The 16,558-nt window shown below is 40.8% G+C and overlaps 1 protein-coding gene across 2 annotated transcripts in view; it reads left to right on the top strand.

Annotated features, from left to right (window-relative positions):
* The window catches only part of mtor (mechanistic target of rapamycin kinase), a 128,113-nt gene that overhangs the window by 67,183 nt on the left and 44,372 nt on the right, over positions 1–16,558 (top strand). For both annotated transcript variants that reach the window (XM_020506199.2, XM_020506200.2), the window contains exons 29-30: positions 7,791–7,866; positions 13,576–13,715. In XM_020506199.2, coding sequence (XP_020361788.1) covers positions 7,791–7,866; positions 13,576–13,715 — 216 coding nt within the window. The remainder of the gene's footprint in view (positions 1–7,790; positions 7,867–13,575; positions 13,716–16,558) is intronic.

Genomic DNA, 16,558 nt, shown 5'->3' with positions numbered 1-16,558 from the left:
AGTTAAAGTGCATCTTGTTTCCATTGATCATCCGTGAGATGTTTCTACAATGTGATTGGAATCCACCTGTGATAAATTCAGTTGATTGGACATGATTTGGAAAGGCACACACCTGTCTATATAAGGTCCCACAGTTGACAGTGCATGTCAGAGCAAAAACCAAGCCATGAGGTTGAAGGATTTGTCCGTAGAGCTTTGAGACAGGATTGTGTCGAGGCACAGATCTGGCGAAGGGTATCAACAAGTTTATGTAGAATTGACGGTCCCCAAGAACACGATGGCATCCATCATTCTTAAATGGAATAAGTTTGGAGAAACAAGACTCTGCTAGAGCTGGCTGCCACGCCAAACTGAGCAATTGGGGGAAAGAACCTTGGTCAGGGTGGTGACCAAGAACCCGATGGTCACTCTGACAGAGCTCCAGAGTTCCTCTGTGGAGATGGGAGAACCTTCCAGAAGAGCAACCATCTCTACAGCACTCCACCAATCAGGCTTTTATGGTAGAGTGGCCAGACAGAAACCACTCCTCAGTAAAAGGCACATGGCAAAGATAACTAAAGATAACTAAAGGACTCTCAGACCATGAGAAACAAGATTGATTATCTGGTCTGATGAAACCAAGATTGAACTCTCTGGCCTGAATACCAAGCGCCACGTCTGGAGGAAACCTGGCACCATCCCTACGGTGAAGCAAGGTGGCAGCACCATGCTGCAGGGATGTTTTTCAGCGGCAGGGACTGGGAGACTAGTCAGGATCGAGGGGAACATGAACAGAGCAAAGTACAGCGAGATCCTTGACGAAAGCCTGCTCCAGAGATCTCAGGACTTCAGACTGGGGCGAAGGTTCACCTTCCAACAGTATAACAACCCTAAGCACACAGCCAAGACAACCCAGGAGTCTCTGAATGTCCTTGAGTGGGCCAGCCAGAGCCTGGACTTTAACCCGATCGAACATCTCTAGAGAGCCCTGAAAATAGCTGTGCAGTGACTCTCCCCATCCAACCTGACAAAGCTTGAGAGGATTTGCAGAGAAGAATGGGAGAAATTCCCCAAATACAGGTGTGCCAAGCTTGTAGCGTCATACCCAAGAAGACTCAAGGCTGTAATTTCTGTCAAAGGTGCTTCAACAAAGTAATATGTAAAGGGTCTGAATTCTTATGTAAATGTGATATTTCAGTTTTTATTTTCAATACATTTGCAAAAATGTCTAAGCCTGTTTTGCTTTGTCATTACGGGTGTTGGATTCTAGCTTGAAATATACTTGTTCATTGTTACCAGACTAGAACTTGATTACTTTACATGTAGAAGGAATGTATATGCTGGGGTCAATGAAGGTTAGATCGGGACTTGGTATAAGTTACTAAGTGCAGAAAGTTTGTATTCTGCTCCATGTTTCTAAGGAGGGAGCCGAAGGGCAATAGTTAGTCTCTGATAAGGCAGGCCAGCTGCGGAACTAGGGAGGATGGAGGAATGCGTCTCGAGGTCAAGTCAACAGATGAAGTGAGAAGAAACCTCTGGGAGGGGGGCCAGAGAGGCCCACCACAACAACTCTCCTACTACAGTCCTATCTCACACATACACTTCCATGCCCACGAAGGTGTTAGTATCAGGCAAGGCTGTGACTATACCAGTGAGAGGAACCAATTAAGTTCCTGCCTAGCAACAGAGATATATTGGCTGTCTAGATGTGTAATACCTTGTCTTTTCAGCTTTGGGTGAATACACTTAGTTTGAGCTTTTTCTGGTTGTCCGTTTTTACTCTGTTGTTTTCAGAACCTACAGTAACATGGGGTATTGTGCGTAGATATGAGGGACAAAACAACAATTGAATCAGTTTTAGAATAAGGCTGTTACATAACAAAACGTGTAAAAAGTCAAGGGGTCTGAATACTTCCTGAATGCACTGTGTATGTTCTGATCCCTAACTTTCATTTATGTTTAAAGCATGGTGCACCTTTATTGTGTGTGCTATGGAAATACATTTATGTTTATAATATGAACAGGTGTGTATTGTAATGTTTGCTTCAAATGTGAAGTGATCATGATTTGAATTGGCTTGTTCTCATTGGTCAGAAACATCCTGGGTATTGGTATTTAAACCCTGTAATTTCTTTGTCTGCAGGTCAGAGACAGGACAAGGTAAAGTCTGCATTCTGACGAGTACAGACATGATTGAAGCCTGGGTTTTCTTTTAAGTTTATTAGGCCTACTTTTTGTTACTTGTCTTGATTATTTGTTTTTGTAAATACTTGTACTGTTGCCGGATATATAAATTATTCTCATACCAAATAAAAACCCTCACTTTGGCAACACATGTCAAGTTCGTCAGCCTGTTAAAAACCTACTGCTGGGTCAACCTTCACACCTGCTCTATACCGTAATTAGGAAGGTGATATTTGATCAAATAATGAGACGTGTAGGGGTTGAGGTAATATACAGCCTTGCTTCTCTCTAGCCCAACATTACTGTAGGTTGCTATATTATTTACACTGACTGTCAACCCAATACCCTGTCATACTAGTGCCACATTGGGACAGTGATGTGCTTTATCTGTCTAGGAAAGATGTCCTCTGTTCACGCTCCGGAAGAGTCTTAAAATGCCAAATTTGTGATTGGGATATGATGGTACACTGGTTCCCCCAGAATATTAATTATAACAGTCCCGACATTGATCCCTGTGGCACTCCATTCATCTATCACATCACCACACCGTAGACCGCGAAGTGATATAAGCCTCTTTGATGTGTGAGTAGCCGGCAATCACATATTGCTGACATATCCTCCTCTTGCATAATGTCCTTTTTGAAGGCAGGAAATTAAACCACAAAAGTATGAAACCCTTCTTATTCACGTGTATTACATTTTGATTTCTTGATTTTCCAAGAGTTGTTTTAAGATTTTTGAGATGACACAAGTGGTGCGTTTGATACTGTGTATTAACATTTGCGGATGAATAAATCCTATGTACTGTCAGAACTTACCTGTGACTGTAGAAAATGTGGACTCTGTTTTCCTTATTACATACCACATATTTAGTGTTTGATATGCCCAGTTTTGTAGTACATTTGGTTAGCAACTGCTGTGTTTGCATGCAGATGTCCTCTCGCTGGGTCCAGTCAACAAATTGGTCTGGCCCTGACCCCATGGCACTCTGGGATTCCTGACATATAGGCTCCGATGTCATCAACTCTCTCGCCTGCTGTCCTCGCCTTCCAACTTCCTTAAAACGCTACATTTTACCAGATGTATTGGAACAGGCCAAGCATGGCTTTTCGTAGATGAGGAAATACTACAGACTTGCGTTTCAGATGAGTGCTTCCAGATGTGTGGGTTCTTAAACATTAGATGCCCGGGGGATTATAGTCATGACAGAAAAGTGGATGACATTATCTCCCAAACAGGGCACCTTTGTTGGTTGAAAAGACAATGTTTAACATGCACATGCCAATGAGTGGATAGTCCAGTTGGCCATTGGCGTGCTCACAATCGCAAATTAGCGCTGACCATTAGTTTTATGATTTGTGGGGATGGGGTCCGGAATTTGTCAACTCCGAATTAATGGTGACTTTATATCAAGTCTCCACTATGTGTCGACAGAACCCCCGCTTTCTCAGCGTAAATTCAGTTGTACTTTTGGATTTATCACTGTTGCCAATGCAGGGTTTGCAGTAGGTTAGAACACAGCACGTGTGACGATTTAGGAATGGGTTGCACCCATTTGATCAAACAAACACATCGTATAACAGGAACCTTTTTTGTTGGATACACACAAGGCAATTCTAGGTCTTGTGGCATATTTTGGTTAAACTATCCCCAATTCAATCTAATTTCAACCATCTGCATGCACAGTGCATTCTCCCATCACATGTGCAGTGCACTCTTACGTCACATGTACAGCTGATTCTCAAGAACTTGCACACTGAGATGCTATTGAGCCCACACTACTACACTGTATGAGCCAAGGACTACATGCTTTCTGGTAAGTTTTGATTACAGTACTGGGTGGTTGAATATATTTTATGACATATATGATTTTTTGTTAACTAGTAAATAGTAGCCTACAGCAAAGTGTGTTTGAATCATTTCTAAGTTAACAATTTCTGCTAGTTTGTTTTTGCTACCCATGTGGGTTTTAGCTTGCTTGAGTGTTAATTCACCCGTTTCCATACATGTTTAATTTTAAAACATTTATCTTACAAAGGAGTTGTTTAATCTAACTGTACTAGTTATCTGTACATGGAATTGTATTTTTTTTTAAACTAATTTTTGTTCTAATCTTCACAGGAAAATACCACTGGCACTATCTGATGTGTGGAGAAATTTCACTGTAGCTAATGTAGAAGGAAAAGCTGTGTACATTTGCAAATACTGTGCCAAATGATATGTGAAGAATGCAACAAAGATGCAAACTCATCTGGCCAAGTGCATAAAGTTCCCACAGCGCTCACAGCAAGCAACCTCTGACAAAAGTCCCTCTACCTTTATTCAAGGTGAAAATGATGAATCAGACATCTCTAGCAACAGCTCATTGTCCACCTGGAATCAGAAGTGTTTTTGGACTCAATGGAGGAACGTAGTCAGGGAAATGCTGATGACTGTTTTGCTCGAGCTGTGTATGCAGCTGGTTCACCTCTGATGCTCCGAGGCAATGGGTATTAGAAGAGATTTCTGAATGCTCTTCGCCCAGCATACACCCCTCCAACCAGACATGCTTTATCTACTCATTTGCTGGATGCAGAGTTCAACAGAGTTCAAGTGAAGGTCAAGCAAATCATAGAGAAAGCAGACTGTGTTGCAATCATCTCTGATGGGTGGTCGAATGTTCGTGGGCAAGGAATAATTAACTACATCTCCACCCCTGAACCAGTATTCTACAATAACACAGACACAAGGGACAAGAGACACCGGTCTCTACATTGCTGATGAGCTGAAGGCAGTCATCAATGACCTTGGACCACAGAAGGTATTCGCGTTCTCTAATTCTCTCCTTGCGTTCTCTAATTCTCTCCTTCTCTCTTTCTTTCTCTCTCTCGGAGGACCTGAGCCCTAGGACCATGCCCCAGGACTACCTGACATGATGACTCCTTGCTGTCCCCAGTCCACCTGGCCATGCTGCTGTTCCAGTTTCAACTGACCTGAGCCCTAGGACCATGCCCCAGGACTACTTGACATGATGACTCCTTGCTGTCCCCAGTCCACCTGGCCATGCTGCTGCTCCAGTTTCAACTTCCACCTGACTGTGCTGCTGCTCCAGTTTCAACTGTTCTGCCTTATTATTATTCGACCATGCTGGTCATTTATGAACATTTGAACATCTTGGCCATGTTCTGTTATAATCTCCACCCGGCACAGCCAGAAGAGGACTGGCCACCCCACATAGCCTGGTTCCTCTCTAGGTTTCTTCCTAGGTATTGGCCTTTCTAGGGAGTTTTTCCTAGCCACCGTGCTTCTACACCTGCATTGCTTGCTGTTTGGGGTTTTAGGCTGGGTTTCTGTACAGCACTTTGAGATATCAGCTGATGTACGAAGGGCTATATAAATAAATTTGATTTGATTTGATATTTGCACTGGTGACAGACAATGCTGCGAACATGAATGCTGCTTGGTCTAAAGTGGAGGAGTCCTACCCTCACATCACACCCATTGGCTGTGCTGCTCATGCATTGAATCTGCTCTTCAAGGACATCATGGCACTGAAAACAATCGATACACTCTACAAGAGAGCCAATGAAATTGTTAGGTATGTGAAGTATCATCAAGCCCGTTTGCAAGACCACCAATACATCCTCCCTTCGCACGAAGGCTCGATTCTTCAAGTTACTCCTATTTTAATGAAATTCCTAAGTTCGTTGTTACTATGTGGCAGTGTCGTTTCTCTGTCAACTTTTCAGAAAGCTCCATCAGAGTTTTTCTCCCAACAGTTTTAGCTAGCTAGGCCAGCTAGCCTATCTTTAGCTTGGCTTGTTTACTTATCTAGTGGGAGCAGAGGAAATTGACGAGGAAGCGTGGAGAGTGTTGCACATGCAAATAACATGTATATGAGAACATACATATGAGAACCAATCAAAAAAGTTCACTCATTCTGTGTTCTCCAATCTTATAAAACTTTTTTGAAAAAGTCTCACTGTAAGGTCTCCACCCTCTCTGCCCAGAGTGGGTGAAAATGCGCTTTGTTGGTGGAATTTCACTTCCTTATGTTATAAAATGCAGTAAAACTTTAATTAATAGCCTGGGATTTTATTTGCTTAAATCACTGAACACAACAGGCTCTTGTTAGAGACAGTCTTTTTTTAACCAGGCATCTATTTTCCTTAATGCCAACAGCTGCATTGTTTTTTGTTCATTGTTTAATTCCAGCATTCACTTCCAGCATTTTAATACATTTTTTAATTTCCTGCAGTAATGTGTTATAATTTACGTGTCACATTTCTTTTGTCTTAGTATGCTCAAAAAAATGATATGTTCCAGAATAGTTATTGTCCTCTTTGACTGTGCATTTATTAGCAGTTCTTTCTTTTCGCCACTAGCTGGCAATCTGCTGATTTCTAGGGCTCTGTACTCGTGAAGTTGTTTACTGTTTTTGTGCTTGCCTGTTAGCTAGCAGTTCTCAGCTATTAGCAGCCAATGGCTATCAGTTTCTTACTGGTGATAAAAACAGATTATTGCCATAATTGTTTTGTCATTACTGCATTATTTTATGTAACAATTCAAATATTAAACCTCATAAGCAATTCATGGTAACCTCGTTAACAATGAATTTAGACCTAATGTTTATTTGAAGGAGGCGTTTATTTGCTGAAATGTGTGCCGTTGCCCGGCTATTAAAAGGGACAGGTGGCTATTTGAGACATCAATTTGTAGTTTTACGTCAATTTGTAGTTTTACGGTACATTTTACCAAGACAAATATAATGAATTCTGTTCTGAATCAGTGGGGTCTTTCTCTAATATCCAAACAGTTGGATTTTGGAACCTAATATATCTGATAATGAGTACCTAGCTCAGTTGACATAGGTTGTTCGTAACAACTTTTGAGGGTTTTTACATTTTGTGGACGTTGTCTTCAAAGTTGATTCCGCAGGTCACAAAATGCTAAATGAGCATGACACGAGCTGAATTAAATGTAAAAGGATTAATAGAAAGTTTTGTATATGCTCAGTGCTCAGTTTACATTTTACAGAGAGATGCTTGTTTTTATGAGAAATCTTCCAAAAAAAGAACAGGAATTTCGAATTAATATGTAAAGCGCTTACTGAAATATGAAAATACTGTGTGTCATGTCTCAAAATTGATATCCATCTTACCTCTATATTGTTTTATGTCCTGCGGATTCGAGAAGAAAGAGTAATATATACACAATTAACGTATTATTTTACCCATTGGTCAAAAGATGTGTTTTTGATTGTGCACCCTGCTCTGTGTCGTTATCCACGCAGGGTGCTGGAGTGGTGAAATCATTTGGACCCCTATGTTTTTAAGATTTTTTTCAACAAGTTGTTAAACAAAATCTCTTTCTCTGAGCAATTTTGTTAGTATAAAATAATATAATTTCACCTTTTTATTTTGCGTACAATATAGCTCAGTATTGGAAGGATTTATTTCATAGTCATTTTTGCTCGTCTTTATCAAGGGTGTCCATAAATATCGGACCCCACTGTACTGTGTTTGAGACCTCAGCCGCTTTCTCACCCAGAGCATGCTGTACGTGACATGGGAGAGTGCCTGAGTCGGTTGCCAGATTGGGTATGAATATTGACGTAAAGCTGTCTCTGCTTCTGTGTCTTGTTCCAGCATCAATAACAAACTGCAGCAACCAGAGGCAGCATCCGGTGTCCTGGAGTACGCCATGAAGCACTTTGGCGAACTGGTAAGTGACTCTTGTCTACAGTCATCTATCTCTACAGTACATGCACTTTAAATTGACACTAGTGTCTCCTTTCCTCACCTCCTCCCTCAAACTGCATCCTTAACAAGAGGATGAGCAGCTTTCAAACAGGTGCTCTACAACATCCTGTGCTCACTTTCCAACACGTGAAGAGGACATCTACTTCCATGGTCAATAGCTTTGTATGCAGGAGTAGACATATTGGGCTTTTTCTCCTCCAGTTAATAGTTTAAAAATATATATCTTTAAAAAAAATCACATACCTGATACTATTATTTCTACAATTTCTCCTGAATCTGCTAAGATGGATTGGTGGAGGTTTTGTTCCAAATTGTAAAATGTATTTATGCACCATACCAAAGTCCCTAACTGTAATATTGACTTAACAGTGAAGTTTTAAGACACTTTTATGACTTTAAACACACTATTTGGTCATGTCCCTGTGGGATCGCTTCACATGCCAAGTGGAAAGCCGGCAACGTGTCACTTTTTCACATTCGTGGCGTCTGTATTTCTATTAATTTTCTCAAGTGGTTTTTATAAACCAAACACTATTCTTTTATGTAACTTTTTTATTTTGTATTTTTTTTTGTCTTGTCCAAGGTTAATTTATCTTCATTGCAGGTGATTTTCAGAGGCTCCTCTGTGATGTTAACTGTGATGCGTAGTACTCCCTGCTGTTATTCCTCAAACCGTTTCATGTTCTCCAAAGGGACCAGCTCCAGATATGAAATAACATTTTCTAAATAGAGTACATGCCTTGGGAGCCCTCGCCCTGCTTTTTCCACACACCGGGGTTCGTACGGTCATGAAAATCCTGGAAAAGTCATGGCATTTTAAAATGGGGTTTTCCAGGCCTGGAAAAGCTTTGGAAAAGGATAAAATCTGAAAAGTAATGGAAATTGAATTTAATGTATGTTAATTACATTTATTTAGGCACAGCTTTTAAATATTTTCTCAATCAAATAAAAATCAACACATCAGAATGACACTTTAGCTCGTCTCGGTTTGCACACATCACCTGCATGTGGGCTGTGGATCAAGGAGAGACATTGCAGCAGCAGCTAAGCCTATAAAATATGATAGAGAACAGACTAATAACTAGGTAGCCAATTTAAACACATATTGTACCTTCTAGTTAGGTGTTTATCTATTATTAGCATGTATTTGTTTTCATCATGTCGTCCCCAAAAACTTTCCACCAACACTCGTGAATGAGGCCATACATTCGCGAATGTCATACAAAAGTTGATTCATTTAAACAATTTTTGACTAAATGAACGATTCACCTCAGCATTGTATTACTTGAGATTTGGTAATTTTATGAAAACATATTAGATAATAGCCTTTCTTTTGGATAATGTGGCTTCAAAACGTTTTGTAGATACTTCCAATGTATGGGACATTGCAACTCAATAGATACTAGTCAACCTTCAAAGTAAACACTTCTAAGGTAGCTAAGATAAATATGACTAAACTAGAAAAGACACATTTCCTAAAGAAAATGTTTTTTAGCCTTCCATAGCCATTTGATCTTTGATATATTGAATGAACTAATTATTTCAAAATGCATCAAAACATATTTGGTTATAATGTTGCACTGTTATACATCAAAGGTTGACAACCATCCTCCAGGGGAGCTAATGGGTGTGCAGGCTTATATTCCAGTCCCTCTTTAACAAAACACATTTTAGAAGTTAGCTGCTCAACCGGACCTTGATAAACTGGCTGTGATGTGTTTGAGCAGGGCTTGATCAAAAGCCTGCACACCCAACTGAGGGTTGACCATGTGTTTTATACAGTTGCCTAACGGGTATAGCTACTTTGTGGGGGGTTAAGTGCCTTGCACTATGACAGGAGATTGTACATGGGTTCAGAGAGCAGCCTCCCAGTGTCGATACCACGTTACTTACTTTTTGTTATACGTATGTAGAGACGCCGCCAATTGTTGGTCATGGAAATTTGATTAAAACTCATGGAAAAGTAACACACACACACACACAGAGAGAAAGGGCTTCTTTGTTAGACTTCTTGATTGTTTCCCCCTGTGTAGCGTAATTGCACCACGCTGTATAATTCTGCCATTTTACATATCCCCCTCATTTGATCAGCCCATTGATATGTGTGTGAGCGCGACCAGTGAATTAAGACACATTTGTTAAGCTCTCCCCCGTTTAAAACTAAAACAGAACAAAATACGTTTGTGGCACTGAACTTTGTCTACAAGTTCTACACAACCAGGCCGACAGATCCTGTTACAGTACGTGCCGTTGCATTTTATTTCGGGCCTACTTTTAGCCCAGAGTCCGGTTCTATGGCCGACTGTTTCACAGGTGGTTGCCTGACGAAAGTGCCCTACCGCCTGTCTTTTTCAAGCTGTAGTTATGTTCTCCATAAAACATTTTCTGAAGTAAAAGTTTACAATAAAAGCACCTCGGAGAGCGTTTCCAGGAAACCTTGTTCATGAGGTTAACAGTGAGTAGCGTGTGAGGCATCATAGTGCGCCCGGTGGCACCTTCTTTGTTTGGAATCCCAGTCAGGCTTATCACGAGGTCGCCAGAGGTCGAGACAGTTCTGCGCATCACTTCCTCCCGAGGTCACAGACATATACAGTAAGTCAACAGAAAGAGGTCATTTGACAACTCAGATGCCTATGGTGGGAATCTCCACTCATGCGTTCAGTGTCGTAAAGAGGGTGGCTTGATGACCACTTGTTTTCTATGTATTTTTCTTTATCGCATCATAAAAGTATTTCTGAAAAAATGCATACATTAGTATACTTTGGAAAGTATATTACATACAGTCAGGTCCACAATTATTGGCACCCTTGATAAAAATGAGCAAAAAATACTGTTTTTAATAAATAATACATACGGATCTACATTTTATGCTAAATCTTTCCAAATCCTCTATCCTTTGTCCGTGGTTATTGACTACCTTCTTCAATTCAAACCACAGGGGTTCATGTCCGAAGACTGATACCGCCATTGCAAAATCTAGATTTTTGTGCTCAATTAACACTAGAAATGCGGAGAGGGACATGTGGACGGACGCAAAACAAATATACATTTTCAATTACTCTATTATTTTTAAAGTAATTTCCCTCCCCCTTCCTCAACTTTTCCTGAATAAGTCTATATAACACACTGTCGTTGTTAGAATCTTAATATCACAAACAGAATGTGTTATAAGCAGTTTTATAAGCAGTTATTTTCTCTACCCCTCATTCACTGCCAGTCATTCACTGGCAGTCAGCCTGCGCAGCTGATGATGGCCCATGAAAACTATATCGATACTAATTTCACGCATATAATAATAGTTGGCCTAAAGACAAGATTAGATTGACAATATTCTGATGGGTGACAATATCACTTGTTAAATTGTATATGAAGAATCTGATGAACGGCACAGCTTAGAATTGACAGGGGCAGGAAAACAGAGTGCCAAAAAGTCACAAGCAGGTAAGACGATTTGATGTCTATATAGTAACAGAAATAGCAGGTTCTGCAGTTTCAAAATCACCTATCCTTGCCAAACAACTCTTAAAGATGAACCCTTCAGCTCTATTTCAATATATAACTTCCCGTGATTCCATGCACTTTCCACATGCACTCGCAACACTCAAAACACAGTCATATATTTAAACTCATTATATGCCATTCTGTTCTTTTGAAATGCATTTATTTAGTCTCATAATGTTCCTTAAGACCTGCCCTTAACAAATTATTAATTCATTAACTTTGTGATTGTTTATTTAATGGATTTTAACACTTCAACTGTGTTGTTTTGGTGGTTTATAATTTGTACTTATAGCCTACAATTACACAAACTAATGAAAATGCTATTGTGTTCTTTGAAATACATTTTCTTTCGTATTCTAATGTTACTTAAGAAAGAAAGAAATACAGCCAAATTATTATTTTAGCAAGAGCATATATGAAATGTATTTATGAGAATGTTAAATTGTCCAAAAGACTCGTCATTGGCTCGAAGAGGGGTCCTTCGAGGCCAGGCTTTTCTAGTGTTAACCATTTCTTTGTGTGTTTTGATGTGTAGGGTTGTGTGATTGTCGACACAGTCAGGCCAATATATCATTTTACAGTATGTGCCGTTGCTTTTTATTAAGAGGCTACTTTTAGCCCCAAGTCCGGTTCTTAGGCCTCCGACTATTTCACACTTGGTTGCCTGCCTAAAGTGCCCTACCGTCTGTCTTTTTTGAGCTGTAATTATGTTCTCCATAAAACATTTTCAGAAGTAAAAGCACCTTGGAGAGCGCTTCCAGGAAACCTTTTTTATAAGGTAAACAGTGAGTAGCGTTTATGGGGTGAGCGAAGCAGAAGATTGCGCCCGGTGGCACCTTCTTTGTTTGGCATCCCAGTCAGGCTTATCACCAGGTCGCCAGAGGTCGAGACATGCCTATGGTGGGAATCTCCACTCGTGCGTTCAGTGTCATAAAGAGGGTGGCTTGATGACCACTTGTTTTCCATGTATTTTTTATCTCATAATTTGGGCAGCAGCGTTTAGTAGAAATAAAAGTAATTATACAGTAGTATACTTTGGAAAGTATAGGACAAGTATAGTATATATAGTCATGTCCATTAATAAAGATGAGCAAAAAGTTATACAAAAACTATTAAAAAAATACAAAATATTATATTTTATACAAAAAAATTGATTTAGTTAAAGAAGTTTTTTTTTAAATCTCAGAAAGATAAGGGTCAAAATGATTGGCACCCCTGTTTTCAATACGATCAACATTGGCCATCTGTCTCTGGACTTCATCCCCATTGAAACCTATGGTTTGAATTAAAGGGGTAGTCCATAAGAGCAGATTAAGGATATCAAGGATCTGGAATGAGTCTGTATGGAGGAATGGGGAATTCCTATATTCCTGTATAGAGGAATGGGGAGTTCCTCCCAATGTTTTCTCCAATCTCATAAAACATATACAAAAAGGCTCAGTCACGTTATACTCAGTCACGTTATACTCAGTCACGTTATACTCAGTCACGTTATACTCAGTCACGTTATACTCAGTCACGTTATACTCAGTCACGTTATACTCAGTCACGTTATACTCAGTCACGTTATACTCAGTCACGTTATACTCAGTCACGTTATCCTCAGTCACGTTATACTCAGTCACGTTATCCTCGCAATGTGAGGTATTTAAAAACTTAAAAACTTGCTACTAATTGAACAATCACTTTCTCTGAGCAATTGTATTAGTATAAAATAATATAAATTCCCCCTTTTTTTTGTTGCATACCATATATCTCAATATTTGTATAATTTATTTGTTTTTTTTAGCCTCGTCTTTATCAAGGGTGCCAATATTTTTGGACCTGACTGTCCAGTGTAGGTCTTGCTTTAGCCCTGAGCAGATCGAAATCAGGTGCAGTTTTTGTATCTTACCGCAAACGGAACAAAAACAATCATCACATCCTCATGTATGCATTCAGATGGCCATACACTGCAAGCAAGAATCATCTTATAGTATAGTTAGTATAGCGGATAGATAATTATCAAAAGTCATTAGCACCACCTGGTTGTGTTGTTTAACAGGAAATCCAGTCTATAGAAAAGTGTGTGGTCATACGTACATCTTTGTGGTCATACGATGGAAACGTTGTCAATAAAGCGGTGAATTGGGAGCTTTAACAGTATTCGTGCCTTCTTGTTCCTGAACAGGAAATCCAGGCCACCTGGTACGAGAAGCTCCACGAGTGGGAGGATGCACTGGTGGCGTACGACAAGAAGATCGACATCAACAAGGATGACCCTGAGCTGATCCTGGGGCGCATGCGCTGCTTGGAGGCCCTGGGCGAATGGTGAGTCACAACACTTTGGAGTCTGTGTTCTGTCTCTCCTCACTGTCAATCAAAGGGGAGTTTTTTGGAGGCAACTCCTTTTGTGCAGGCCTTAGTGTCTTTCTATCCACTGTTAGGTGTGGTGTTAAATACTATAGGGGGAAAGTCTGGTCTACTCTGGAACTTTAATGCTCTGTCATGATAAAATGTAATCTCAGGTGACATTACAGCTGTCATATCGTGTTACAATTGTGAAGACAACCTTTTTGGAGCGAGTGTTGCTCACCGTCTTGCTCACCTTTTTCAAAAAGTTGCCTTCAATGAAGTAATAAATAGCCGTTTGAGATGTGTACTCCTTGTGAGTGTAATGGAGAAGGACAGGGTCTGTGACAGAGAAGATTGGCCGGGAGCAGACCCGTCCCCGACTCTTTGTACTTGCTCACGACCGCTCCTGCAGTATGTACTAATGGAATCTGACATTGGGCTTCTTTGATGACTGGGCGTGAAGCGACGGGGGAAAAAGTCAATAGTTTCCTCTAACGAGAGCTTGGTAGTATTACAGGAAAGTGTGCGAGGACAGTCAGTCCAGGCCAGTTCGTGACTGGGCCTGTTGGTTCGGTACACTGAAACACTCATCCACAGCTCCAGGCAGCCAGCTCCAAGATTGAACTCAAGAACGTTCTCTCTTTCTTTCTGTCTGTCTCATGCCCTCTCTCTCTCCCTCTCTTTGTTTCTTGTGCTCTCTCACTCGCTCTCTCCTCCTCCATCCTTCCTTCCTTCCCTCCTTCTCCACAGGTGATTCAACTTCATTTCTGTATAAATGCCTTCAAGGGGCAAAGCTGCTGGGAAGGAAATCACACAATGTTAGAACAGTTTGAAAGAATGTGGACCGTCCCGGAGTTTGTGAAGCTAACCAGACAACGAATAGCTTGTGTAACCGTCTGTGCTGTGCCATCATTGTATACCCCTGATGATATTCTCTTTGTACAAGAACATGATTCAAGTGAGAGAAATGGGAAAACGGACAGAATTACATAACAGTTGACTGTCATTACTTCACATTACTTCAGGATAGCAGTCTGGGGGGAATACATTGTTTCCAGCTAAGGAAAAGAAGCGTATCTAAAGTGAGTACACATAAGTGACAGTGCAGCCCTTTGTTCTACAATCCCATGAGCGATGAGTCAGTCCATACGGTTGTATTTAACTCATCTAATCCAACTTTATTTGTCACATCCACCGAATACAACGAGTGTAGACCTTACCGTGAAATGCTTACTTACAAGCCCTTAACCAACAGCAGTTCAAGAAGAGTCAAGAAAATATTTGTCAAATAAACTAAAGTAAAAAAATAATTACAAGTAACACAGTACAATAACATATACAAGGGGTACCGGTACCGAGTCCGTGTGCAGGGGTACAGGTTAGTTGAGGTAATTTGTACGTGTAGGTATGGGCGAAGTGACTATGCATAGATAATAAACAGCGAGTAGCAGCAGAGTACAAAACAAATGGAGGGGGGTTAATGTAAATAGTCCGGTGGCCATTTGATTAATTGTACAGCAGTCTTATTATGGCTTGGGGGTAGAAGCTGTTAAAGAGCCCTTTGGTCCTAGACTTGGCATTCCGGTACTGCTTGCCGTGCGGTAGCAGAGAAAACAGTCTATGACTTGGGTGACTGAAGTCTCTGATGATTTTATGGGTTTTCCTCTGACACCGCCTATTATATAGGTCCTGGATGGCAGGAAGCTTGGCCCCAGTGATGTACTGGGCCGTATGTACTTCCCTCTGTATCACCTTAAGGTCAGATGCAGAGCAGTTGTTATACCAGGCGGTGATGCAACCGGTCAGGATGCTCTCGATGGTGCGGCTGTAGAACTTTTTGAGGATCTGTGAGCATTAAAGGCATTCAGCTCGTCTGGTTGTCTTGCGTCACTGGGCAGCTCGCATGTGGGTTTCCCTTTGTAGTCCGTAATAGTTTTCAAGCCCTGCCACATCCGACGAGCGTCAGAGCCGGTGTAGTAGAATACAATTTTAATCCTGTATTGATGCTTTGCTTGTTTGATTGATCTTCTGAGGGCATAGCTGGATTTCTTATAAGCGTCTGGATTAGTGTCCCTCTCCCTGAAACCGGCAGCTTTTAGCTCCATGGTTGGGATATGTACGTACGGTCACTGTGGGGACGACGTCGTCGATGCACTTATTGATGAAGCCGATGACTGAGGTGGTATACTCCTCAATGCCATTGGATGAATCCTGGAACATATTCCAGTCTGCACTAGCAAAACAGTCCTGTAGAGTAGCGTCCGCGTCATCAGCTCATTCAAAATAAATAAGTTACCCAAAAGGGCTCCAACCTACTTTTAAGATGATCACAATTGCCTATTCAATGCAAAGCATAGCCTGACTGTCTCTCTCAATACAGTGTTTAGTGTTTATTCAAAAAAAATTTAAGGTAAACCCTGAAGAAGGCACTGTTGGTGTATTATCCATCATTGGGAGTAGAGTGTGCAACGTTCTTTATTTTTCATAAGTTTACTATACCGTTAGTCAGCACCTCTGGAGCTTTTTTGGGTGGGCATCAATTCATGCTTTTTGCTAGTTTTATTCTATTTCCATGTTCCTTTACTGTTTGGCAAGGTTACCACAGACTAAATGAATGATCAGGCATTTGTGCCCACACTCCGCTCTATACCAAAACAAAGTACCAAGTAATAATGTCTGTCTTCAATTTCCCTCTATTTATGTTTAGATTAATTTCAGGTGGAATTTACCTCCATTGAGTTGAGTGACTGGCTGCTGAGTCATCCGATAGCCGTAGCACTTTCCGTTATGCCCTTGACAACGGCGCGTTATGCTACGTG

The sequence above is a fragment of the Oncorhynchus kisutch genome, linkage group LG17, assembly GCF_002021735.2.
Source record: "Oncorhynchus kisutch isolate 150728-3 linkage group LG17, Okis_V2, whole genome shotgun sequence".
Lineage (NCBI taxonomy): Eukaryota > Metazoa > Chordata > Actinopteri > Salmoniformes > Salmonidae > Oncorhynchus > Oncorhynchus kisutch.
Note: the sequence above shows the minus strand (reverse complement) of the source record. Positions and strands in the feature narration are given on the sequence as shown.